This window comes from Schistocerca serialis, chromosome 2, assembly GCF_023864345.2.
Source record: "Schistocerca serialis cubense isolate TAMUIC-IGC-003099 chromosome 2, iqSchSeri2.2, whole genome shotgun sequence".
Classification (NCBI taxonomy): Eukaryota; Metazoa; Arthropoda; class Insecta; order Orthoptera; family Acrididae; genus Schistocerca; species Schistocerca serialis.
The window spans coordinates 356,948,230-356,975,906 of record NC_064639.1 but is presented as its reverse complement, the minus strand read 5'-3'; the positions used below and the strand labels follow the sequence as shown (position 1 = coordinate 356,975,906).

The 27,677-nt window shown below is 43.8% G+C and overlaps 1 protein-coding gene and 1 non-coding gene across 2 annotated transcripts in view; one reads left to right on the top strand and one right to left on the bottom strand.

Annotated features, from left to right (window-relative positions):
• Nucleotides 1-27,677, bottom strand: part of LOC126455984 (uncharacterized) — a gene marked incomplete at its 3' end in the record, with an annotated part of 1,226,620 nt that overhangs the window by 587,880 nt on the left and 611,063 nt on the right. The window contains exons 23-25 of the mRNA XM_050091741.1: nucleotides 21,962-22,070; nucleotides 10,478-10,625; nucleotides 1,634-1,883 (exon numbers count right to left, since the gene is read on the bottom strand). Coding sequence (XP_049947698.1) covers nucleotides 1,634-1,883; nucleotides 10,478-10,625; nucleotides 21,962-22,070 — 507 coding nt within the window. The remainder of the gene's footprint in view (nucleotides 1-1,633; nucleotides 1,884-10,477; nucleotides 10,626-21,961; nucleotides 22,071-27,677) is intronic.
• Nucleotides 17,382-17,456, top strand: Trnas-uga (transfer RNA serine (anticodon UGA)). Its single transcript has one exon. It is a non-coding gene; the product is annotated as a tRNA-Ser (tRNA).

The window sequence follows — 27,677 nt, the reverse complement described above, 5'->3', positions numbered from 1 at the left end:
ATGATGCTTTATGCATCTCCAGTCATTCGTATTTTAATGCCCCCCTCCACCCATCCTTTTTCTTCTACTACCACTTTTTCTTCCTTGCTCCTCTGATAATGCACCCTCGCACTTCCCCTTTTCTATTGTCGCTCCTACTTTTTCCGCCCGTCACAAAAATGGTCAACAACGGTAACGGAACCCAGAGTGCGCGGTCTGTCCGCCGTACCATAGTTAGGGCACTACTTCCTGGATTTCGTCTGTTCAAACACAAAGCTGATGAAGTGCTACATTAGGTCCTAAACATGAGCATCGGAGGAGATGTAATACCTGTCAAGATTATTGTAAAAGGAAAATATACGGTCCACCAACAGTAATGTGACCGTCGCCTACGTTTGACTTCAACGTGCAGTAACCACTCACAGGCGATAGGTGCCAGCAGTACCAATGGAGGGAACATATATAACTTGTCTGGGAGTTGCGGATAACAGTGCAGTCGTTGTTGTCGTGTGGAAAGAGAGCGATTTATCTGACTACCGAAAAGGCATTATCATTGTCTTTCGCGCCAAGGGAGGAAGCAATACCGATACTGCTAAGTTTGTAAAATGTTTGCGAGCCGCCATTGTTGAAGTATGCCTTGTACGGCAAAATGGCGCTATCCATGACCGGCACCGAGGCTACTGTGGTGCATCACAGGAGATAGATGATAACGGTGAACGACAGCTGCGGACATGTGTACGGGCGAACAGATGTACAACTGTTGGACAACTGACCGCTCATATGCACCAAAAGGTTACCAATAGTTCAGTGGACGTTGCTGCATATGGGCCTCCGCAGGAGGCGCCTGGTTCATACACCCTTGTTGACTGTTGTTCATCGACGACGAAGGATGAAATTTGTAGGCCAGTGTCGCAAATGAACGTCCAATGAGTGCGAGAGGTGGCCTTTTCAGACGAGTCAGCTATTATGCTCCACAGGACAGATTGCCGTTGATGCGCACGGCTCTGGAACAATCGTCGGAAGGGTCCGGCTCGGATCAGGGAGCAAGCTTGGTGTCGGGAACGTTTTTGTGGCATTTCCTGGGAGGTATCATGTTCTGGAAGGCACAACGAATCAATACAGGTATGCATCTATTCTAGTGGACCATGTCTACCCCTACATGCAGGTTGTTTTTCTTTGGCACGAAGGCTTCTACCAGCAGCAACAAGCAACATGTCACACTGATTTCACTGTACGTGTGTGGTCCGAAAAGCACCAGAATTTATCGTATTCCCATGACCACTGGATTCCCCAGATTTAAACCCAGTCGACAATCCAGGGAGAAAATGGCTCTGAGCACTATGGGACTTAACATCTATGGTCATCAGTCCCCTAGAACTTAGAACTGCTTAAACCTAACTAACCTAAGGACAACACACAACACCCAGCCATCACGAGGCAGAGAAAATCCCTGACCCCGCCGGGAATCGAACCCGGGAACCCGGGCGTGGAGTCCTGGGAGACCCACTGTGGGAGCGTGTAGATGGCTGTATGCTTCCACATATGCAATCCTGCCTCCTTCTACTGTAGATACGTCTGCACAAACATGGAACTCATCCTCTCATGGAAACCAGGTATAAGTACTGTAATCTAGCCGTTGGCAGGAAAGCGTTACCTTGCAGGATGTCGTAGACGCTGAAGCGCAGGTTGACTCGGTGCTGCAAGCCCAGGTAGACGAGCGCGCGCGCCGCGTGGTGTTTGACGTACTTGGCGTAGCGCGTGCTGTGGTTGGTGTAGTACCACTCGTCCGACGGCAGCAGCAGCTGGCTCAGCACGTCGGGCAGCCCCTGGTCCAGCAGCGCGCGGTGGTGCGCCGGCTCCAGCGCCAGCGTCGCCACGATTTGCAGCACCAGCACCAGCAGTTGCTATGGCAACGCCCAACATACTGTAGCAGTTCAACAGTGTGACGAACACTACAAAACTATCACAGTGTACACAAACCCAGCAGAAGAATAGGTTGTCAGTATCTAATCATTTGCTACCCATCTATCCCTCCAATAATCCCAACTCTCTCCTGTTCAACCCCGACATCCTCAATTATTTGTTGGATATAGTCCAAATTCTGATTTCCTCTACAGTGTGTACCCTCTAATCTGTTTCAACTACCATGGAAATACTTCCCTGATGCCATGGCAAATGTCCTCTTTGATCCCCTACAGTCTTTACCCTCTAAGGTCCCTCTTCTACCATAGTAATTTTCCCTGAAGTCATAGAGTAACACTGAAAATGCAAGATGCATGGCACCTGCTACCTATATATAATTTTTTTTGAATTGTACGTAAATATTTGTAATTTAAATGCTTTCTTTTAATAAGTAAGTACATTTTTCACTGTATGTATACATTTAGGTAGAAGTCTGTTGATGTTTCATTGTATTTATCTGTGTTTTACTGTGAAACTTTGTAAGTAGGCTGTTTATGTTTTCTTATTGGCAACGTTACGTAGCGCTCTGTATGAAAATCACTGGCTGTGCTGTGTGCAGTCTGTGGCTAGTTTGCATTGTTGTCTGCCATTGTAGTGTTGGGCAGCTGGATGTGAACAGCGCGTATCGTTGCGCAGTTGGAGGTGAGCCGCCAGCAGTGGTGGATGTGGGGAGAGAGATGGCGGAGTTTTGAAATTTGTAAGACTGGATGTCATGAACTGCTATATATATTATGACTATTAAGGTAAATACATCATTTGTTCTCTATCAAAATCTTTCATTTGCTAACTATGCCTATCAGTAGTTAGTGCCTTCCGTAGTTTGAATCTTTTGTTTAGCTAGCAGTAGTGGCGCATGCTGTATTGCAGTAGTTCGAGTAACCAAGATTTTTGTGAGGTAAGCGATTTGTGAAACGCATAGGTTAATGTTAGTCAGGGCCATTTTTTTGTAGGGATTTTTGAAAGTCAGATTGCGTTGCGCTAAAAATATTGTGTGTCAGTTTAAGCACAGTCATTGATAATTGTTCAAAGGGGACGTTTCAACTTATAAGCTCTGGGAAAAAGCCAAAGAAATTGTTATTTGCATCGACCAGCACCGATAATACCAGTGCTTGTGCGTTGTAAAATCTTTGGGTAGGGGGTTGTTGCGCAGAGCGCGCGGAGATAGCGGGGGACAGGTTCCAGCGCTTGTAGTGTGCGGAAGTGTGGTCTCGCAGTAGAGAGTACCATTTCGGCTGCATCATGTACTTGAGCTGACCAGATGACTAGTAACAGGAGGAAGGACAGTGGACGGGCGGAAGAGACTGTATTAATTACGATTGCCCGTTCCTATAATTAGCCGTGGCACCACAAGATGCTACCGTCTTCAACAACAGCAGCAGTTCCAGCTACACAGATTCGTTGTCGGCTCCGAGTTTCGTCGGCACTGAAGTAAGACTGTTTGTTGGTAGAAAGTATTAACGGCTAACCCAGCAGCACAACTTAATGTGATTTGATTAATGAACTTTATTTAAATAATAATCTGTTAAATTCACGGCGATTGTGTCCTCATTGCCCTCAGACATTGTTACCAAGCAGGATCGTTCATCCCTTTTTTCCTTATATGCTAAACGAAGTTTGAGAATCTATCACTGGAAAAAATTAAGAGTGCGGAAGTTTTATTTATTTTACATATAGCTTGGAGCAGATGGCTGTTTGATTTGGTACGCATTCTAGTAAATTTAATTCTGTTCAAGTCAGTGAAAAAAAAGGCTCGGTTGTTCAGACAATAACATGAAATCCAATTTGAAAATTAAGTAATTGCAAAGTAAAAAGTGCTTGCTTTTCTCTAAATTTCTTTGATGACGTTATGTTATGGTCTCTGAAAGTCATTGTTCACGTAACGAAGTTCAATACTTACATGCAGTTTAAGTGGATATTTTCAAATAATTACTCGATTGCCTTTTTCAAAATTTAGTGACAAACTTAATGTAAAAATGATTTCTCATTTTTCTTTATCATTACATACTCACTTAAAATTAGTGTCAAAAAACGTGACAACCTTCAGTTGCCACGTCAGTGTTTACTAATAAATGTTTTTCTTTCCCATCATCTTGTACAGGATTTTGGATGTAAACCGCCCTAGTGGGCTGGCGACCGTATGTATTTCCTTTTTGTTCATTAGTGTAACTTTTGGATTCATGATCAGTGGTACCCCTTCTCTGTCCAGTGTTGTTAGTGAGTGAATGCACAAAATAACTTTCATTTTTCCAAATTGTTGGGTTTAATTACTTTTTTATTTTTAGTAGACTTTTCTATAAGAAAGATCGGTTGTACACTTTCCCCCTACTTACTGGTATTACTTCTTCGGGAAAGATAGCCTTACCCAATTAGAAAAATTCCATTAGGTATACACGCAATCATGTTTTATATCGCAAGCAGGATAGGCCGATTAGTAAGGGGGAAGTTACAATAGCACATGTCCTACCATTTGGTGCCTTCTTATTTTCAGTGTTCTGCATATGTTCCTTTCCCCGCCTATTCTGCAGAGTACCTCCTCATTCCGTTCCTTATCAGACCATCTAATATTCAACATCTTTCCGTAGCACCACACCACAATCACCTTGATTCTCTTCTTCTCCTGGACTGATTCCGGTTCATTATTCAGTGCCATGCGATGTTGCTCTCCAGATGCACATTCCTACAAATTTCTTCTCAAAATTAAGGCCGATGTTTGATACTATTAGATATCTTTTGGCTCTAGACATCTTTTTGCCAGTACTAGTCTGATTTGATAGTTCCTCCTGTTATTCTATCTTCTTGGCAGCAGAATTCCTTAACTTCGTCTTCTTCGTGGTCCCTATTATCGACGTCGAGATTATTGCTAATCGAGATTATTGGTAATCTCATTTCTGCCACTCATTAACTTCGCCATTATTCGCCTTAACCTCAAGTCATATTTTGTGTATTGTATTCGACAGACCAGGTACTTCTTGGCACTGAGGACAGCAATGTCATCAGCGAACCTCACCGTTGATATCCTTTCAGACTGGATTTTAATCCCAGTCCCAAACCTTCCTTTTACGTCCATCATCACTTCTTCGATGTATAGATTGAACAGCAGGAGCAAAACACTGTGGCTCTGTCTCACACCTTTTTTCATTACGAGAACATTTTTCTTGGTCTTTCATTCTTATCGTTCCCTCTCGGGTTTGTACAATTAGCCCTCTTTTCCTATGGCCTACAACTGCTTTTCTCACCGTTTCGAACATCTTGCACTGTTTCACCGTGTCGAGGTCTCTTTCCATGCCGACAAATCCAATCAACTATTCTTGATTTTTCTTATGTGTTGCTTCCATTGCCAATCGCAACGTCGCAACTGCTTCTCTGTTGCCTTTACAAGACACTGAAATTCAAATTGATATCCATTTAACAGATTCTAATTTTTCCTTTCGACTCTTCGGTATATTATTTTTGTCATCAACTTGCAAGCATTAGCTGTTGAGCTGATTGTACGATTGCCTTCACAACTGTATGCAATCGCTATCTGACAACCGACAATAGTCAGTTCCACAAAAGCAAACAACTGAAACACCTCGCACAGTTGCTCACTCAGAAACCAACCGGACCTGCACCTACAGTCACGTGGGACTCACCAGAGGACTCCCGAGCAATTTCACATCAGAAGGGTCAAATACCGAAAATTGAAGAACGGGTAAGACGCAGCGAAATCTCGCAGAAACTCTTATCAAAAAAGACAACGACCGCGAATGACTGCAGAATTATATATGAGCCGCAGTCATTTCATTCCATGTATGCAAATGTTGCTTGGGTCACCGCCTCTCCCAAGTCATCATAATCACAATTCGTTATGCTTCTTGCTGAGTGTCGTAACAGCATGAAGCAAACGTCTCCATTCTGGACGCTTGCCAGCTTCTCGGAGATCCTACTGAAGAGGTAAATGGCAGATCTTGATTTGATTTATTCAACCTGCTCAATGCTTTTCCACTCGCCCTCGTGCCCTCGATGTTTCCTTCCGTAGTTCTTTTCTCCAGATTTTTCCATCTCATCTTCCAACACTGTTAAAGTACTGGAAAATGTTTTGGTTGACATGATAAGAAATGTGCCTTGAGATAATGAGTTGCTTATTAATGGACACATAACGTTTTTCAATTTTGTGTGCAGTATCCTGCACGAGCACAAAAGATGGACATAAAACACGCTATGTATCTCTGACCTTAAGGGTCCACTTTTCACAATCATAAAAAATACGGAAAACAAAAGTGTTTAACAAGCCGGCTGCTATTCGTTATCTCTCTGTTCTACTGGATCTTGGTCAGCTACTTCATAGCCACTCGTCCTAGCACGATACATCTTCTTATCTGATCTTGACAATTCCCGTGACTCAGGTGGATGACCCAAGATAGATGAAAGAATGGACTACTTCCAGTTCCTTTAACCGACATATGAATTGGACCTGTGCTCCTCTATATGTTATCATGGGTCTGAACTTGCTGAGACTGACGTCTAACCCATGTGAAAGGGTAACATCCTTTAGTTTTGTTAGTAACTGAAAAAGTTCATTTCCACTGTTGGTTAAAACCACGTTTTCGTCAGCAAATAGAAGGTTGTTAATAGTTATTGCACCAATTGAGGTATCTTTAGTCCAGCCATCGCTAGCTTTTCTAATGACGTGATCGGTACAGATGTTGTGAATTTGGGGGATGGGACACAACCCTGTCTGCCACCTCTGATACACTGAAGTAAGACGTGTCAGTACTTGTCTTCACAGTTGCAAGGTGATTATTATATAGACTTCCGATCAGTGCTATCAGGAACACAAAACTCTCGCATTATCTGTAGAATGTTGAGGATCTGTTCACGAGTTCCTCTTCCTTGAACAAAACTTACTTGTTCTGTATGGCTTCAAACGGGTGGTTCAGGATGTAGAGCAAAATTTTGCCTGCTTGAGATATGAGACCAAATGTTCTGAAGTTCGACCAGTTTCTTAGTGACCCTTCCCTGTTTAGTGAGATGACAAGAGACATCGAACAGTGTTCGCCGTATTTTTTGTACAATGGACGCAGCACATCATCTAACTTCCCCATTTCCTCGATCATCTCTCCAAATATAACGTCTACACCAGGGTCTTTATAATTACTCAGATTGCATTCTCTATTTTTCTGCATAAGATAGTAGGTTCCAATGTGACTTGCTCAGCTGCTTAATTGTCCTAACACTCGATTAACACGAACGGCGTGCATGCAGTCTTGCTTTCCCTATTCCACCGACTTATTCCATCCACATTCTGTACCACGTTATAATATTCCCACACCTTCTGGAACACCTGGACCACTCTCCACTCTCTTGTCTTACAGTTGGCAAGAGACAATCAAAACACACCATGCTTTTCCTTTCCTTGAAGAACCAGACTATTGTGGCTCCTATACCAACACATCCCACTTTTCCATCATCTCGAAACACACCACATCCTTTCCAGGGTAATTTTAATTAATAAATTTGAACAGCCATAGCATACTCCACGCATCCTTAATCATATGAAGGTTCCAAGCATCCGTCGTCCTGGGTAACTAGAAACCTGCTCTCCTTCCAACACCCATGTTCCACCTATTAAATGGATCCCCCATACACGTGCCACTTTCCTTTTTATTTATTTTTCATTTTTATTTTATATGTCATATTCCGTAGGACCAAATTGAGGAGCAAGTCTTTATGGTCATAGAAGGAGTGAATACATGAAACTGTAATAGAAGAGTAATAATACATCAAATGAAACGTGCCCTACGCAGACGACAAGCTGTAAGTTTAAGTAAACACAATCAACAACGTAACACAGGAATTAGCACAATTTTTTAATTTTTCCTGAAATCCTCGACAGATTAGAAGAAATTAGCCATGAGGAAACTACTCTGTTTTGACTTGAAAGAGCATGGGTCACTACAAAGATTTTTGAATTCTTGTGGCAGTTTATTGAAAATGGACGAAGCAGAATACTGAAAGCCTTTCTGCACTGAAATCACAGAGGTGCGTTTCAAACGCAGGCTGGATTTCTGCCTAGTATTAACTGAGTGAAAGCTGCTAACTCTTGGGAATAAGCTGATATTTTTAAGAACAAACGACATTAAAGAAAATATGTATTGAGAGGTCATTGCAAAATTTCCAGTCTACTGAACTGGGCTTGACAAGAGGTTTGCGAAGTTACACCACATACTGCTCGAACCAACCCTTTCTGTGACAAAAATACTCATTTTGCATCAAATGAGCTATACCAAAAATAGTACCATACTTCGTAAGCGAATGACAATAAGAAAATTAGACTACTTTTCGTAATGACCTGTCACTTATTTCAGATATTGTTCTAATGGTAAATAAAACAGCATTTAGTTTTTGGACAAGTTCCGGAACATGTGCTTTCGACGACAGCTTACCATGTATCTGAACGCCTAGGAATCTGAACTGTTCAGTCTAATTAATCATATGCCCATTCTGTATAAACAGAATGTCAGTTTTTGTTGAATTGTGTGTTAGAAACAGTCAAAAATTGAGTCTTACTGTGATTTAGCATCAGTTTTTTTTTGCCATGAGCTTATGTCTTGAACAGCAGTATTTTATACAGTGACAACACAGCAGACAACATCCTTCACTACCAGGCTGGTGTCATTAGCAAACAGGAATATTTTATAATCACCTGTAGTACTGGAAATCATGTCATTTATATAAAGAAGAAACTGTAGCGAGCCCAGCACAGACCCCTGGGGCACCCCTCACTAAGCGGAGCCCCACTGGGGCTGCACGTCATAGCCATTCTCAGTACTGCAGAGAATGCCCCTCTACTGTTAAGAATTAAAGTAAGAGGTGAACCAGTTGTAAGCTACTCCCCTTATTCCATAATGGTCCAACTTCTGCAGTAACATTCGGAGATCAACACAATCAAAGGCCTTAATTAAATCAAAGAAGATGCCTAGCTTTCGCAACTCTTTATTTAATCCATTCAGATCCAAACTGAACATTTTACAACAAATTACATGAACTGAAATGATCAATTACCCTTGAAAAGATACAGAGAGTGAAGAAAAATGATAATATGATAATTTCCTTGACTGCTATCTGCTAAACATCCTGTGATGCGTTACGTTATACAGGGTGACACACGGGAGACGGACGGTTTTGAACTGCGTAGTACTGAGGGCGCGGTGGTGGGAGGTGGTCGTGGTGGGGATAGTTCTGATCCACACGAGACGCCATTTCATTTACTCAGTCACTATGGAGCAGTGGGAGTTGCAACGTCGATTGTTTGGCTATGACAGTTTCGTGAAAAGTGGTGAGTCTATCATCGCTACGCAGCGATTGTTTCGAGCGCGGTTTAATGTCGGTCGACATGGAGCTGTTCCGAGCCGTAACACAATCCTCAGATGGATGGAAAACTTCAGATCAACCGGAAACATACTGGATAAGAAGCATCCTGGCCCGAGACGCATAGTAACGACACGAGGAAATGTTGAAAGGGTAAGGCAAGCGGCAGTCAGAAGCCCAGGACTGTCAGCTACACGTCATGCTAGTGAGTTACATATCAATTGTGAATCGGTTAGATGAATTTTGCATAAAGAATTCAAATTCCATCCCTACAAAATGCTCATTGTCCAACAACTTAAGGAAAGTGATTTTGCTGTACGAGAAGACTTCGCTTACAGAATGCAAGCGATTTTGGGATCGAATGAAAATGAAATTTTATTGATGAGCTATGAAGCTCATTTTCATTTAAACGGGACCGTGAATAAGCAAAACCTACGTTACTGGGCTCCAGAGCATCCACACCTTATCCACCAGCGTCCTCTACACTCAGAAAAAGTAACCGTCTGGTGTGCTCTTGACTCTGTTGGCATTATTGGACCTTATTTTTTTGAAGAGAACGGGGCCACAGTTACTGTTAATTCGGTTCGTTACATTCGTAATCTTGAAGCATTCTTGAAACCAGAACTAATAAGACGACGAATCCCTTTAAAACGCATTTGGTTCCAGCAGGATCGGGCAACATCGCACACCGCAAATACTTCAAAGGCAATTCCTAGACGCATGTTTCCTGGCCGGATTATCTCACGTTTTGGCAATGTTCCTTGGCCTCCCAGGTCTGCCGACTTGTCAGTATGTGACTTTTTTCTGTGGGGGTACCTTAAGAACTGTGTCTATAACCACAAACCACGAAATTTGGAGAACACAATCATTCGTGAAATTGCTGCCATGCCTGCAGAGATTTTAGTCCGTGTGACGGAAGATTTTGAGAACAGACTTGAGTCCTGCATTCGAAATGATGGACATTACCTTGACGACATTATTTTTCACAAATAATGTTGTTAACTAAAATAGCGATCAATGAGCTTTGATTTTGTGTAAATAAACATGCATTAATTTTGAAGTTGGCTGAGTATTATTTCATTAACAACCGTACGTCTCCCGCGTGTCACCCTGTATTATGGTTACAAGAGAAGAATGTGAGGCGCGAGTGAGTGGAAGAGGCAGGTGAACGGGCGGCAGCACTCACCGGATCGTGCGTGGAGTCGAGCGCTGCGGCGAGGATACGCAGCTGCGGCTCCTGCGCCAGTTGCGCCTGCACCGAGGGCCCCTCCACCATGAAGAGCAGCGCGCGCGCCGCCAGGATCTGCAGGCAGTGGTAGCTGCAGTGCCGCCACCTGCACAGCGGCAACACCCAGGGCCTCAGCCTTCCGACGCCTCTGCGACACTGCACAGTGGCAGCTTACAGCCTATACCACTACACTCTGACACACACACATTCACGACCCTTGCGTCTGTTCTACACTACACCAGCAGCGCGCCAAGGGACAGCAAGCTACACAGTCGAGTACAGTGTTGACGAAAGCGAATAATACCCACGATAAAGACAGAAACTGAAATAACGAATTAAAATTTCTGACAAGGCCGGGACTTGAACCTGGGTCTCCAGCTTAATAAGCACATTCTTTTTATTTTTTATAGATATTTATGTAGGATGTAATACACTCCAGGAAATGGAAAAAAGAACACATTGACACCGGTGTGTCAGACCCACCATACTTGCTCCGGACACTGCGAGAGGGCTGTACAAGCAATGATCACACGCACGGCACAGCGGACACACCAGGAACCGCGGTGTTGGCCGTCGAATGGCGCTAGCTGCGCAGCATTTGTGCACCGCCGCCGTCAGTGTGAGCCAGTTTGCCGTGGCATACGGAGCTCCATCGCAGTCTTTAACACTGGTAGCATGCCGCGACAGCGTGGACGTGAACCGTATGTGCAGTTGACGGACTTTGAGCGAGGGCGTATAATGGGCATGCGGGAGGCCGGGTGGACGTACCGCCGAATTGCTCAACACGTGGGGCGTGAGGTCTCCACAGTACATCGATGTTGTCGCCAGTGATCGGCGGAAGGTGCACGTGCCCGTCGACCTGGGACCGGACGGCAGCGACGCACGGATGCACGCCAAGACCGTAGGATCCTACGCAGTGCCGTAGGGGACCGCACCGCCACTTCCCAGCAAATTAGGGACACTGTTGCTCCTCGGGTATCGGCGAGGACCATTCGCAACCGTCTCCATGAAGCTGGGCTACGGTCCCGCACACCGTTAGGCCGTCTTCCGCTCACGCCCCAACATCGTGCAGCCCGCCTCCAGTGGTGTCGTGACAGGCGTGAATGGAGGGACGAATGGAGACGTGTCGTCTTCAGCGATGAGAGTCGCTTCTGCCTTGGTGCCAATGATGGTCGTATGCGTGTTTGGCGCCGTGCAGGTGAGCACCACAATCAGGACTGCATACGACCGAGGCACACAGGGCCAACACCCGGCATCATGGTGTGGGGAGCGATCTCCTACACTGGCCGTACACCACTGATGATCGTCGAGGGGACACTGAATAGTGCACAGTACATCCAAACCGTCATCGAACCCATCGTTCTACCATTCCTAGACCGGCAAGGGAACTTGCTGTTGCAACAGGACAATGCACGTCCACATGTATCCCGTGCCACCCAACGTGCTCTAGAAGGTGTAAGTCAACTACCCTGGCCAGCAAGATCTCCGGATCTGTCCCCCATTGAGCATGTTTGGGACTGGATGAAGCGTCGTCTCACGCGGTCTGCACGTCCAGCACGAACGCTGGTCCAACTGAGGCGCCAGGTGGAAATGGCATGGCAAGCCGTTCCACAGGACTACATCCAGTATCTCTACGATCGTCTCCATGGGAGAATAGCAGCCTGCATTGCTGCGAAAGGTGGATATACACTGTACTAGTGCCGACATTGTGCATGCTCTGTTGCCTGTGTCTATGTGCCTGTGGTTCTGTCAGTGTGATCGTGTGATGTATCTGACCCCAGGAATGTGTCAATAAAGTTTCCCCTTCCTGGGACAATGAATTCACGGTGTTCTTATTTCAATTTCCAGGAGTGTAGTTTCACAGAATAACATAACATAACAGAAAAGAAAGTCATTTATTAGGAATTGGTAATCCTTTGAGAGCTATGGCCATATTACACTACTGGCCATTAAAATTGCTACACCAAGAAGAAATGCAGATGACAAAAGGGTAATCATTGGACAAATATATTATACTACATCTGACATGTGATTACATATTCACGCAATATGGGTGCATAGATCCTGAGAAATCAGTACCCAGAACAACCACCTCGTGCCGTAATAACGGCCTTAATACGCCTGGGCATTGAGTCAAACAGAGCTTGGATGGCGTGTACAGGTACAGCTGCCCATGCAGCTTCAACACGATACCAAAAGTTCATCAACAGTAGTGACCGCCGTATTGTGACGAGCCAGTTGCTCGGCCACCATTGACCAGACGTTGTCAGTTGGTGAGAGATCTGGAGAATGTGTTGGCCTCGGTAGTAGTCGAACATTTTCTGTATCCAGGAAGACCCGTACAGGACCTGCAACATGCGGTCGTGCGTTTTCCTAAAATTTAGGATTTGGCATGGATCGAATGAAGGGTAGAGCCACGGGTCGTAACACATCTGAAATGTAACGTCCACGTTCAAAGTTCCGTCAATGCAAACAAGAAGTGACCGAGGCGTGTAACCAATGGCACCCCATACAATCACGCCGGGTGGTACGACAGTATGGCGATGACAAACACACGCTTCCAATGTGCGCTCACCGCGATGTTGCCAAACACGAATGCGACCATCATAATGCTGTAAAAATAACCTGGATTCATCCGAAAAAAATGACGTTTTGCCATTCGTGCACCCAGGTTCGTCGTTGAGTACACCATCGCAGGCGCTCCTGTCTGTGATGCAGCGTTAAGGGTAACCGCAGCCATGGTCTCCGAGCTGATAGCCCATGCTGCTGCAAACGTCGCCGAACTGTTCGTGCAGATGGTTGTTGTCTTGCAATCGTTCCATCTGTTGACTCAGGTATCGGGACGTGGCTGCACGATCCGTTACAGCCATGCGGATAAGATGCCTGTTATCTCGACTGCTAGTGATACGAAGCCGTTGGGATCCAGCAACGCGTTCCGTATTACCTTCCACAACCCATCGATTCCATATTCTGCTAACAGTCATTGGATCTCGTCCAAAGCAGCAGAAATGTCGCGATACGATAAACCGCAATCGCGATAGGCTACAATCTGATCTTTATCAAAGTCGCAAACGTGATGGTACGCATTTCTCTTTCTTACACGAGGCATCACAACAACGTTTCACCAGGCATCGCCGGTCAACTGCTGTTTGTGTATGAGAAATCGGTTGGAAATTTTCCTCATGTCAGCACGTTGTAGGTGCCGCCACCGGCGCCAACCTTGTGTGAATGCTCTGAAAAGCTAATTATTTGCATATCACAGCATCTTCTTCCTGTCGGTTAAATGTCGCGTCTGTAGCACATCATCTTCGTGGTGTAGCAATTTTAATGGCCAGCAGTGTACAAGACATTCACATTTTAACTTAGTTTTATCCATCGTTTGCAGTGTTTCTTCCGTGACTCTATTACCTTCACAATAATAAAGTACAACTGCCTTCATCCACAAATCGTGATTTTATTAAAATGCACGATGAATTTCGAGCCCTGGGGACACATCTTCAGATGCTTTGACAGTCTACATTAACTTTACATTTCGTTTAATTCTGGGTTGTTTACAATAGTAGATGTATGGTTCTGGAGAACGTTTATATACATCTACATCTACATTTATGTACCAATACACACTTCCTATTAAACATCACATTTGCAGGAACATTTTGACACAACATATTTGAGAATACATTTCGAAACAAGTCGACTTGTTTTGAATTGTGTTAGAAAATGTGCTGCATCAAAATGTTTCTGCAAATGTGCTGTTTAATAGAAAGTGTCTATTGGTACATGAACATTCTCCAGAATCTTACAACTGCTACTGGAAACAGCCCAGTAAATGTAATGTTAATGTAGACTGTCAAAGGACCAGAAGATGAGCCCCCCCAGGCTCGAAATGCATCCTGCATTTTAATAAAATTGCGATTTGTGGCTGAGGGTGGTTGTTCTTTATTACCGCATCCACTTATTAGTCTTTAATATGGGAATCTGCCAGAAATTTTCGAACGAGTTTTTTCTTATATGACACTTCTGCAGAATTCACATTGCGTATCGCTTTTCTCCGTAAGATTTTACGAAAAAAATATTTTCGTAAGCTCCACATATTGGAATCTTGAGAAAATTCGTGAACGTAACGCTGTACTTAGAAGGACGAGGTACTTTCTCGTTTCATCCCGTACGTATGCCAGATACTGTAAATTGTCCGTTGTACTGTGTGGCTAGGGCCTCCCGTCGGGTAGACCGTTCGCCTGGTGCAAGTCTTTCGAGTTGACGCCACTTCGGCGACTTGCGTGTCCATGGGGATGAAATGATGATGATGATAAGGAAAACACAACACCCAGTCCCTGAGTGGAGAAAATCTCCGACCCAGCCGGGAATCGAGCCCGTGCCGTTAGGTATGACATTCCGTCAGGCTGACCACTCAGCTACCAGGGGCGGACAATTGTCCATTAACTTAAGTCCAAAAATGGTATGAATTCAGTACGCCATGTGCCACATTGTTGTGTGTCACTTTGCTTTGGGAAACTGTTTCTATTCGGGTATCATGGCCATGCAAGACAGTATATTGCGTATGTCCATTCTACTGATGAGTCGAATCATGTCCCTTGCTAAATGGTAAATGTCTACAAACTCTGAGCACTTAGAACGATGATTGATTATGTCCGCCGCATTACAGTTTCCACATTCCGCTATGGTGTTTTACTGTATGGAGTAAGGCTTGGAGTTGGTCACTATCGCCCGGTTTATCACTTGGTACTTTGTCGATCTGGCATTGTATGGTATTGTTTTCATCGCTAAATGTGCTGCTGTAGTCGCATCTCCCATATATTATGAGCTGGTACTCCGTCGAGAGATATGGCCACGTTACAAACTTTTCCTTGTTTTAGGGCGTCTGTTGGTACATACCTTTTATTGGGATAATGATTTAGAACAAAGTTTAATGAATGTGGGGTACTGACAATATTAACCGGCGCTAACTTGGATGTCAGGCGATATTCGTGAAATTGTATAGCAACTGGTGAGTGTGATCCCTTTTTTATTAGACAGTTAGTCCTGTTGATGAGTAGTGCCGCGCATTTTGTTTACAATCACGTTAGTCCCCGTCCACTCTCCTTTAAGCTGAGGATGCAGACCTTCAGAGGAACCCTAAAGATTTTATCCCTCTATATAAAGCAATATATCGCTTGCTGTGGAGGCCTTCCTGTTGTCTGGGCATCTGGAGGACCTGAGCTAAGTACCACACTTTTTTAGATTATTTGTGTGTTTCTGACTTTTTCTGTCATAGCTAAATTTCTACGTTCTTAGATTTTTACTAATACTCTTATTTTTTGTAGGTCGCGAGCCAATTACGAGCCTTCACTATATGGGTTATTTGTCATAATGACGCCTAACACAGTGCCTCCTGCGAACCAGGAGAGCTTCTGTAAAGTTTGGAAGGTAGGAGACGAGGTACTGGCAGAAGTAAAGCTGTGAGTACCGGGCGTGAGTCGTGCTTCGGTAGCTCAGATGGTAGAGCACTTACCCGCGAAAGGCAAAGGTCCCGAGTTCGAGTCTCCGTCGGGCACACAGTTTTAATCTGCCAGGGAGTATCAATACAAATGTCGTAGACAGGTAGTTGAAATGACTTAGTTGTTCGATTAACTGGTTTTCTACCAGTATTTCACAACTACTGTTTTCCTTGGAATGCCACTATTTGTGTCTTCTCTGTAAATTTTTTTAAATTATAATTTTTACCAATTTGGTTTAATTAAAAAACATTTCTTTGCAGTTCTTCTTCTATAGTGACTGTTATAGTTTGGCCGTTACCATATGTTAATGTTTTTTATATAACGATCCTTATCTAGTTTTATTCCTTTGTTACCTTTTGTTTTCTCATGCCACTTTTTAATAATGTCATTCACATAAACTGGATAAAAGGTGCTCCCTAAATGGGAATTTATGTGTACAGACTGTACAAAAAAAGCTTTTTACTGTCCATTTGACTTGAATTTTTAATGTTATTTATCGAAAACGTTTTTCAATGCTCTCTTGACAGCAGGGAATTACTGCATACAGTCACGAATGCACTGGAGAGAAACGTAAATCTGCTTTCTCACAGTGTAGTTAGTGGAGAGCACTTTGTCCCCAATCGTGAACGAGAAAATGTGTCTTGTATAGTCTGTTCAGCCTATCACCTGTCGGCATGCCTCGAAGTGCCATTTAAATTCAGACCGTGAGCAAATTGTCACTTTACTGTACGAGAATTTGTCAGCCGAACTGGTGTCCACCACGGTGAGGCCAGTCTAATATTTAACCGTTACTGTGAGACACGAAACATTGAAGACCTGCCTACCAATCGCCGCCCACAGCCAACAACACCAGTGACCAATGGCTACAAATATTGACTCGCAGGTATCCAGAGCAGACTGTAATGTAACTGCAGGCTGCCCATTTCGTGTGGCAGCTGGAAAGACTGTGTCGATCCCGACAGTACGCAACCGACACCGCACGGTCAATTTGGCTTACAGGCATCTGTAGCGAACAACAGCACAAACTCCCTAGCAGCATGGTTCATGAAGGACGTGGGCAAAGAAACCTCTGCAATGTTCGTCTTCCTGCGGATAGGAGCCCCTAATGAAGTTTAATAAGAGCTTGTGAATTAAATTTGGGTTTTTAAACTACGCCTTCCGCAAAACGAACTGTATTTGAAACTTCCTAGCAGATTTCTCATTCTGGAAACATCCCCCAGGCTGTGGCTAAGCCATGTCTCCGCAATATTCTTTCTTTCAGGAGTGCTAGTCCTGCAAGGTTCGCAGGAGAGCTTCTGCAAAGTTTGGAAGGTAGGAGACGAGGTACTGGCAGAAGTAAAGCTGTGAGGACGGGGCGTGAGTCGTGCTTGGGTAGCTCAGTTGGTAGAGCACTTGCCCGTGAAAGGCAAAGGTCCCGAGTTCGAGTCTCGGTCCGGCACACAGTTTTAATCTGCTAGGAAGTTTCATATCAGCGCACCTCCGCTGCAGAGTGAAAATCTCATTCTGCGAACTGTATTTATTTATCTGTTTACCCAAACACAACTTTGGGTGATCTTCCAAGGTTCTCTATTTATATCTATAAAATATTATACAAAGTTCATGGTTGTTTTTCAGTTTTAGGCCTAAAAACTGTAAGATGAGCATTTCATTTATTATGGTCCATTGCTCTCCTGAAAGTGCAATACGCCTGAAATTGGATTTGTAGAAGTTGGTTTATTTTTATGCCATTTCATTGTTTGACAGCATGTAATCTGAGAAGTAGTCGGAAGAATTTGCTTTTTCTGAACAGCTGCCAACGTCAGTAACGTAGAAGTAGATATCCTCGGAATAGTGAAGCAACGTAAATCAGTTAATAAAAGCAGGTCTTCTGGTCCAGACTGTAAAACAATTAAGTTCCTTTCAGAGCATGCTGATGCGATAGCTCCATGCTTAACAATCATATATAACCGTTCGCTCGACGAAAGATCCATACCCAACGACTGGAAAGCTGCACAGGTCACACCAATATTCAAGAAACGTGGTAGGAGTAATCTACTAAATTACAGGCCCATATCATTAACGTCGATATGCAGGGGGGTTTTGGAAAATATATTGTGTTCGAACATTATGATTTATCTCGAAGAAAACGGGCTATTGACACACAGTCACCACGGATTTAGAAAAGATCGTTATTGTGAAACCCAACTAGCTCTTTACTCGCACGACTTGTTCAGTGCTATTGAGAAGGGATTTCAAATTGATTCCTTATTTCTGGATTTCCAGAAGGCTTTTGACACTTTACCACACAAGCGGCTTGTAATTAAATTGCCTGCTTATGGAATATCGTCTCAGCTGTGTGACTGGACTCGTGAATTCCTGTCAGAGGGGTCACAGTTCGTAGTAATTGACGGAAAGTCATCGAGTAAAAGAAGTGATTTCTGGCGTTCTCCAAGGTAGTTTTATAGGCCCTTTGCTGTTCCTTATCTATACAAACGATTTGGGAGACAATCTGAACAGCCGTCTTCGGTTGTTTGCAGATGACGCTGTCGTTTATGGACTAGTAAAGTCATCAGAACATCAAAACGTATTGCAAAACGACTTATAAAAATATCTGTATGGTATGTAAATTGGCAATTGACCCTAAATAACGAAAAGTGTGAAGTCATCCACATGAATGCTAAAAGGAATCAGTTAAATTTCGGTTACACTATAAATCAGTCAAATCCAAAGGCCGTAATTTCAACTAAATACTTAGGAATTACAATTACGACGAAGGAATTTCAAAGCTCGTCCATCGCTACTATAAGTGCCTTAATTTAAATGGCAACTATGTAGAAAAGTAGTATTTAAGTGTAGCTTTCATATGTATACAATAAAAAAAAATCCAATACTTTATTTATTTTTAATTCCAAAACGTAATGTACTTTGTGGATAGCCCTCGTAATTACGATAAACTGTTTTCCACCTAGGTTTGTGCTTCACACTCACCTGGTTTCACATTGTTCCATATCTCTTTTTAGACAAAAACGAGATTTTCAACGAGAGAAGTTGTGTTGTTGTCATCGCTCACTTGCTCATCGCTTTTGTTCTGTTTACAGTGACGCTAATAATTTTGGTGTGTAGGTGCTTCTGCCGCGGGTGCACTTGTGTGTTTGCGTGCGTGCGTGCGTGTGTGTGTGTGTGTGTGTGTGTGTGTGTGCGTGTGTGTGTGAGAGAGAGAGAGAGAGAGAGAGAGAGAGAGAGAGAGAGAGAGAGAGAGAGAGAGAGAGAGAGAGAGGAGAGGGAGAGGGAGGGAGGGAAAGAGAGAGTTAGAAACAGGGTGGGGAGAGGCGGGGATGGGATGGAGAGGTAGGTGTTTTAGGACAATTGAAGATGTTGGTATACTGTGTTTTATTTGAGGGAATGCGCAGACAGTGGTTTGTTGCACACTGTTGTGTATTTCTTCGAAACTTTCTTTCCTTGCGTTACTGCTTTTGTGTGTCGTAGTTGTCCTCTATTGTAAGTGTTTACTAGAAACTATTGCTTTCTCTGAGGGTATTGGGATCAATTTCAATAACATTTGGATGGTGGTTTTCCTCTATGAGATGATACGCAAATCTGGGCTGTCTGTTGTCACTTTTTTTAGCCTCGGAGGTGCTCAGAATAACTAGCTTTAAAACTTTTGCATGCTTGGCCTATATAGATAGACTGGTATGACCTACAACATAAGTGGTAGATTCCAGCTGTGGTAAATTTATCTGTGGAGGTGTCGTTAAGGTTTAGATTTTTTTGGTACTGTGTTGTTTGTGCGGGATGATACTTGTAGACCTTATTTCTTCAGAATATTTCCCACACTTTGGACATTTTTGTTGCAACATTACAAAGATCACTCGCATCGGATTCTCTCTACCGACAAGTGAAAGATTTGTCTGACGTCTGTGGCTGCCTCGTGATGACTGGGTGTTGTGTGATGTCCTTAGGTTAGTCAGGTTTAAGTAGTTCTAAGTTCTAGGGGACTGATGACCATAGATGTAAAGTCCCATAGTGCTCAGAGCCATTTGAACCATTGACGTCTGTTACCAGTCGTAGATGATTGAGGAGATTTTTAGATGATATCAAGCACGAATGCTGGACGATTCATATCACTATCAAGATTAATTTGAGAGCTGTGCAAGATAGAGACAGAAAAGTGTAACGTATTTTCCAGAGTTACAGTCGAGATATAGGTGACGGGTTGGTTTTTTAGGGCCTGTACGACCACAATGAACACTTTGTCCCCGGAGGCAGTAATGTTCAGGCTGAGGCAAATAAAAGTGGTCCGGAAGAGTGAATGTGATTTGTGGCAGCATTAACCGAGGAGGAAAAGACCTAAAGTTACTTCCAACAGGATGGAGCAGCTACCCATGGAGCCGGCCGAACCTTGGAGCACATTATACAATTTTTCACCCTTAAAAGAGTTGTTAGCAGAGGTTAAAATGGCTCTGAATACTATGGAACTTAACTTCTGAGGTCATCAGTCCCCTAGGACTTAGAACTACTTAAACCTAACTAACCTAAGGACATCACACACATCCATGCACGAGACAGGATTCGAACCTGCGACCGAGCGGTCGCGCGGTTCCAGACTGTAGCGCCTAGAACCGCTAGACCACTCAGGCCGGCGTTAGCAGAGGTCAATCCGATCTCAGCCCTAGCTGGCCACCCAGGTAAAGTGATCTGTGAGTGTCAGATTACTCTGTGCGAGGAACCCTCAAGTCTAAGGTGTATCGCAACAACACTCATAGTGTTCAAAAAATGCAACAGAACACTTCTGATGATTGCAGCAATTCCACCAATCCGGCTTCTATCTTCCTTCAGCAACTTGCTGATCAGGGCTCAAAAGTCCCAAGAGATGAATGACGGTCACTTTCAACATCTGTTACAGTCAGGTTGGTACTGTATTTCCTTTCCTCTGCCGTGTTTCTTTGTACGCTGGAACTCTGCCCTCCAGGTCACTTTTATTTGCCCTGCCTGCGGTGCCCGTCGACATGAACTCAACTGAGCACACATGGGACCACCTGAAACCTGCAGTGTGCTGTTACTGGAACCGTCTTTCATGCTAGACATCTTCAGGAGAGCTATCGTTCAAAACTGAAGCAGCCTTCAGAAGCAACTTTTTCATCACCTTGTGGAATCAGTACCATAATTTTGATATCTTAGATGTGAAATGATATCTTCTCCACTAAAAATTCTGATCATTTCACAGTGATGTTGGTGTTTGGCCCCATAAGGCTTATTCTTTCATTCTTTGCTTCCCTTGAACCTAAGTCCATAGATGTTCACAGATGTGAAGGAGGTATAAAGGTCTGATTAGCAGGTTATCTGCAACAAATATCCAGTGTCGCAGTACCTGCACACATGCAGATATCTTTGCCCTGTGCCACACATCGAGCAAATATAAATATGAGCGTCGGTAGTTATGATCACAAACCGAAGAAGTGTTTCCAGATGGCGTGACAGAGCGGTGGATCTACATACCCACACTATACACTTGACATAGTGTCGTATGCAAAGTCCAGTGGCTATACGACTTCCAAGAGAGAATGGCCCCTTGCAATAAACTACCATGATTATCTCCGCCTTGACTACTCATTGCTCAATTGTCAAGCCACCTTTATAAAGTCTGACAACTTGTCCGTGACGTAAAATGGCGATTATTTGTTTTATCGTGACGATAAAACAGCAGCTATCCCTAATATAACTGGCTATGAATGTCCAAGCTATCTTGTGAATTTCGTGTTGAGAGCATCGTCAAACCTGATGATGGTGGTATAGAACGCTTCAAACGTCGTGTCTCTGAAATGACAACGTGACCAACAACCGTGCAGGAAGCCTGGCTTATCCCTGTTCCGGCGCTGGGAGCCGCGCCTTGGTGGCGTGGCGGCTGGAGGCTGGTGGCTGGTGGTGGCGTGGTGGCGCTGCGCGGGCGCGAGCCTCACCTGCTCACCTCTGGCTGGGAGAGCACTGCTGCTTGCTGCCCACCACGCGCTTGTACAGCGTCAGCGCGTTGTGCAGGATGTTCAGCACCGACAGCGCGTGCACGCTCGACAGCACGTCTGCAACACGGCAAGCAACGACATCTGGTCACAGCCTGAGCAACAAAGCCACCGTACACTCATTAAAATAGAGGGCTCACTACTAAGACTATGAGGTGGAGATGTGGAGATGGAGGTGAAAGATAAGTAGAGTGAGTGCTTGAGTGAGTGAGTGAGTGAGAGAGAGAGACAGAGAGAGAGAGAGAGAGATAGAGAGAGAGAGAGAGAGAGAGAGAGAGAGAGAGAGGTGTGTGAGAGAGGGGTAAGAAGGGGAAAGAGAGAAGGAGAGACAGTGAGAAAGAGAGAGACAGTTGGGGTAGAAGGGCTGTGGCAGAAGGAGCCAAAATTTAGCACTGAGTAAGGCGATATAGGCATTATGAACTAGTCTACACCTTTTTTGTCTCACTTCGTCTTTATCCAGGTTTTATTTCTATATGTTCTACGCTATCCCTTTCATTCTATGGATTGCCACATACAGCGCGCCATATGTTTATAGCTTGACGGGAGTGGTGGGGAGTGGGTCTAAGGCAGTCACCTTTCCACTGTGAGTTGTTAAACAGGATCTCTATGAGTAGTTTCCAAGTATTGTTATGCACTGAAGTGACAGTGATATGCACTTCTACAGATGACGGTAGTATCACGAACACAAGGTATAAAAGAGCAGTGCATTGGCAGAAATGTCATTTGTACTCAGGTGATTCATACGGAAAGGTTTCCGGAGTGACTATAACCCCACGACGGGAATTAACAGACATTGAACGTGGAATGGAAGCCACAGCGAGACACACGGAACTTTCCATTTGGGAAATTGTTAGGGAATTCAGTATTCGGAGATCTACATTGTCAAGAGCGTGTTGAGAATACCAAATTTCAAGTATTACCTCTCACCACGGACAAAGCAGTGGCTGACGTTCTTCACTTAACGACCGAGAGCAGCGGCGTTTGCGTAGAGTTGTCAGTGCTAACAGACAAGTAACACTGCGCGAAATACCCGCAGAAATGAATGTGAACGTACAACGAACGTACCCGTTAGGACAGTGCGGTGAAATCTGGCATTAGTGCGCCGTGGGAACAGACAACCGACGCGAATACCATTGATAACAGCGCGACATTGCTTGCAGCTCCTCTCCTGGGCTCGTGACCGTTTCGGTTGGAACCTTGGCGACTGGAAAACCATGGACCGGTCACATAGTCCCGATTTGAGTTGGTAAGAGCTGGTGGTAGAGTTCGAGTGTGGTGGAGGCTCCACGAAGCTATGGACCCAAGTTGTCAACAAGGCACTGTGCATGCTGGTGGTGGCTTGATAATGGTGAGGGTTGTGTTTACATGGAATGGACGCTTTTTTCAAATCAACGAACCTATCGTATAGCGCCATAAAGCGCCAATCCCTGTGCAGCTGCTTCATACGAAAGCGTAATAGCAAATAAGCGTATGGAGCCTGAAGATGGCAAAATGAATTGCCGAAACTGATTGCTTCCAGAAAAAAATAAAATATCTTAAAGTGTATGGTCGTTGGTAAAGTTTATTGAATTGAAAACTACATACCAGCCGATGTCTCCCGGCTGTAATGGACTAACAGCCATTAAGTTATTACCGGTCCATGTAATTTTAATATCTACATTTTCTGAAAGTTTTTAGCAGATTAACGCCTGTGTTTGACACTGATAGGTATTTTCACGACGAATTACCCCTTTGCCTGTGCTTATCTGCTTCATACGAGGGTTATTCGGAAAGTAATGAACGACCAGTCACTAAATGGAAACCACACTGAAAACCCGATGCAGTTTTGTACAGGTGTGTTGGGCAGTGTCTCTAGTATGCCTGTCGATCGCTTTACGCCGTTCTTTCTAATTCAGAGCACACAGGGAACACATGAGGATATCTAGAAAAATAATGTCTCCCAGCAACTACGAGAAATTTCGCCTGAAGCTATGCAGCCAACATTATATAGCTGTCGTGCGTTTGATTCTTCAAGACAATTCTCAGCCGCATTCTGCAGGGGCAATGAAGATGCTCCTGCATCGTTTTCAATTGTAAATGTCTAATTACCCACAATACAGCCCGTAATTGTCTCTCACTGAGTTTCATATCTGCCCACATGAACCGCTGGCTATGAAGACAACATTTTGGCACAGACAACGAGCTGTAGGCCAGCGTAGAGAATTGGTGGAAAGCACTGGCGGCTTCCTTCTGTAACGAGCTTATGGGAAAGTTGGTACAACGCTACGACAAACGTCTAAGTCGGATAGGCGACTATGGAGATAAGTACCTGGAAGTTGTAGGTAACTGTTGCAAATAAAACAGTTTCGATTCTCCCTGTGGTTTCCTTTTCGCGACCTATCATTCCTTTCTTTCCGAACAGCCCTCGAACGTTCATTTTCCTTCATCTATCTTGCGGCATTCTGCTTCCAAAATATCGGAATGAGTCCAGTCTGTCTACCAAACAGTTCTTAATTTTAATGTTAAGCGTCACGCAGATTTTTTTTTTCTTTTGATATTCCTCAATTCATTCCTCTATGGTTCACTCACTATATTGAAACTCATCAGCCAAATGTTGGGCTAATACGTTTCATATTTCTTTGCTATTGCACCGCTTAATAGATACCTATATGATGCTATTATGGGTGACGATAATAACTGGGAAGGTCGAGCCGCTAACACCCACCTCTTTTTTTTTCACATAACTGTTCAGTTCCGTGTTCTTGATTTATTGATTTGCACCTCTCCCCAGAGGAAGTGGAGGAGACCTGTGTCCGGGGCGTGGGAAGCCATTTGCGGACGCCGGACGCTTGCCGAGGGCGGACCAACTTCTGGAAGGAAGCCACTCGGGGCAGAGGGCAGCGACCCGAGTGCCAGCCTCCAGCTGGAGTCTGCGGTCACGGCAGCGCCAAGAGGTCACGTGCGTTCTCTTGTCTTCAGAGTTGCAAACTCCGTCCTGCGCAGCTGAGGGAACAATGCAGTGCGTGGCGCTACCGCAAAATGAGCTGTTTTACGAGCCGCTATCTCAGTTAAAAGAAAATCTACATGGTGGCTTTCTTGCTGAGAAACCTTCCGAGATACCTGGAGGCAGTCGTGCAGGGGCAAACATAACGATCTGGCGGTTTTCGCACGAATAAGTTACGTGGCAGTCACTCTTAAGGTTTCCCTCCTTTTTGTAGGAGAGAAATAGCGTTGTCTAGACACAAAAGCAGGCGAACAGCAGAATTATTTCTAATATGACATAAATTCTTTCTGAAGGCAGTACTGGGTCGCAGTGGTAAAAAATTAAATCACGCACGGGATGACTTTATTGATCATACGGCACGTTTCGGAATTTATACATCATCAGCTGTCTACAAAAAGTCAGGTACAAAAATATCTTGTAAAACATAGTAATGGATGGCTATAGCATTCCACTTTGATTGAAAAACACTTAGCACAAACTATGGTTCAAAATGGCTCTGAGCACTATGGGACTTAACTGCGGAGGTCATCAGTCCCCTGGAACTTAGAACTACTTAAACCTAACTAACCTAAGGACATCACACACATCCATGCCCGAGGCAGGATTCGAACCTGCGACCGTAGCGGTTCCAGACTGTAGCGCCTAGAACAGCTCGGTCCCTCCGGCCGGCCACAAACTATTGCGGCACGTAGATATACATTTCCAGTTGTATGTGAGACAAACATTCGCAGACTGCTGACATAATTCTGCAGAATGCGGACGAAGACGACAATTTTGCTGCCAGGTGGTGTTACAAAACGTATAGTGGGGCCAAGGCACAACAACTACTGTACGTTTATTACGTTGTGCCTGAGTGCTGTGAACCAATTTATTATAAGACAAATTTTTTCTTTGTACAAATGGCAATAACTTTAAAGTGATAAAAAGTCACACAAAGTATTAGTTAAATTCAGAAGTATTATGTAGCGCCATCATCGTCAAAAGTTACAATCACAACTACTGTGCGATATGACAAGCGGCATAAACTTAAAATATATAACAATGGCCCAAATATGCCACAAATTTGAATACAGACAGTAATACAGGAAAAGGACAATACAATATTTTCTTTAAAGTCGTATAGCTCTTCTGTCAGACCCGAATCCGGTACCAGAAACCACCAAATGTACGCTATTGCGCTTATATCAAATAGAAAAACAATTTTCTGCCAATAAGCACAAACTCGCTTTTTTTAATGAAACATAAGGAGTGTTTAGTATAAACAGAAATTGTTCGTGGGAGATTACACGCCAGGTCCATGTAACCATGTAACTAAGAAATGTTATTTGGTTCCACGTACGCAGAAAATGAACACAGCACGACTTTCTTTTTTACCCTTCCCTATATAACTATGTACTTATGTATAGTTCTCCTTTTTTTAATTAAATGTTAACTGGGATTATAACAAAGACACTGGTCACGTGAAAATGGTACTCCGAATGTAACATGTGATACCACCAATGAACAGGGCGGAAAGAGATACTTCTATTGAGCAGGTCACCTTGGCTGTTTATCACGTTTTAATAACGATTTATTTGTCACTATATTGAGAACGTGTGCAAATATTTCACTTTTTAATTAATTGCGCATCAACTGTCAGATACAGGACACTGAATATGGTCTGAGGGGGACCGGCAGAGAGAGACGCCTCTTTGAACATATTTCTTGTGTTTTTGAGTTATATATGCATTAAATGGTGGTCAGTTTTACGTATTTTGTGTTCGTTTTAAGATTTAGCGGGATAACTATTGTACTGTGAAGGGTGCGCCAACGGATAGTCTTGGTCATTCTGCGTTAGAGGGTCACTGAGGTAACTTGTTAGCGTTGTTAGAACATGAAACGTGATCGATTGTCGGCGGTGGCCACATGTATACTTTAACATTCGTACCTGCTTGGAAGAATTTCTGTATGAGTGGGATCTAGAATGGGTGATCCATTTATAACTTTTCTCGAGTGTTACTTGATGGGAAAATTTGAATTCTGACTTATTTCTGCTGCATTTTGAAATTATTACTGGTTAACCTGTTTGAATCTACTCACGATTACGCGAATTTTGATATGCCAACCGCTAACTGAACTTTATTAACATGAGGGCTAACGATTATTTTGTGAAGACTTTAACAGAATCTGACTCTGGTTTTTGCGAAGCAGTGATTTTTAATTAGTATTTGGGGGTCTGATACCATTTAAATACACAAACAAACAATTTTTGCTGCAGTGGATTTTTGCTGTTGTTTTATTTCGTGCTTAAACGCATATTTGTAAGACCACCATTATAATTATTGATGTGTTTCATTGTACTGTTATGAATTATATACTGTTAATGAAGAATATACTGGTAGAATAAATTATGAGTTCTGTTGTGGCGTAACAAGACAGCCACGCCACGGAAGTAGCCGAAAGGCACGCGTTTACTTCACGCAGGCAAGAGTAGGTCTGTAACAGGATACATAATGAATGCTATAAAGAAAAGTACGTAGCTTCTGGAATACTTAACTTTAATCCATCCTTGTTGTATACATCGCTCTTGACGATACAAGTGAGACTCTTTAGATACAAGCTATGTAAGGCTAATGGCGCCTTGCTAGGTCGTAGCCATGGACTAAGCTGAAGGCTATTCTAACTATCTGCTCGGCAAAGGAGCG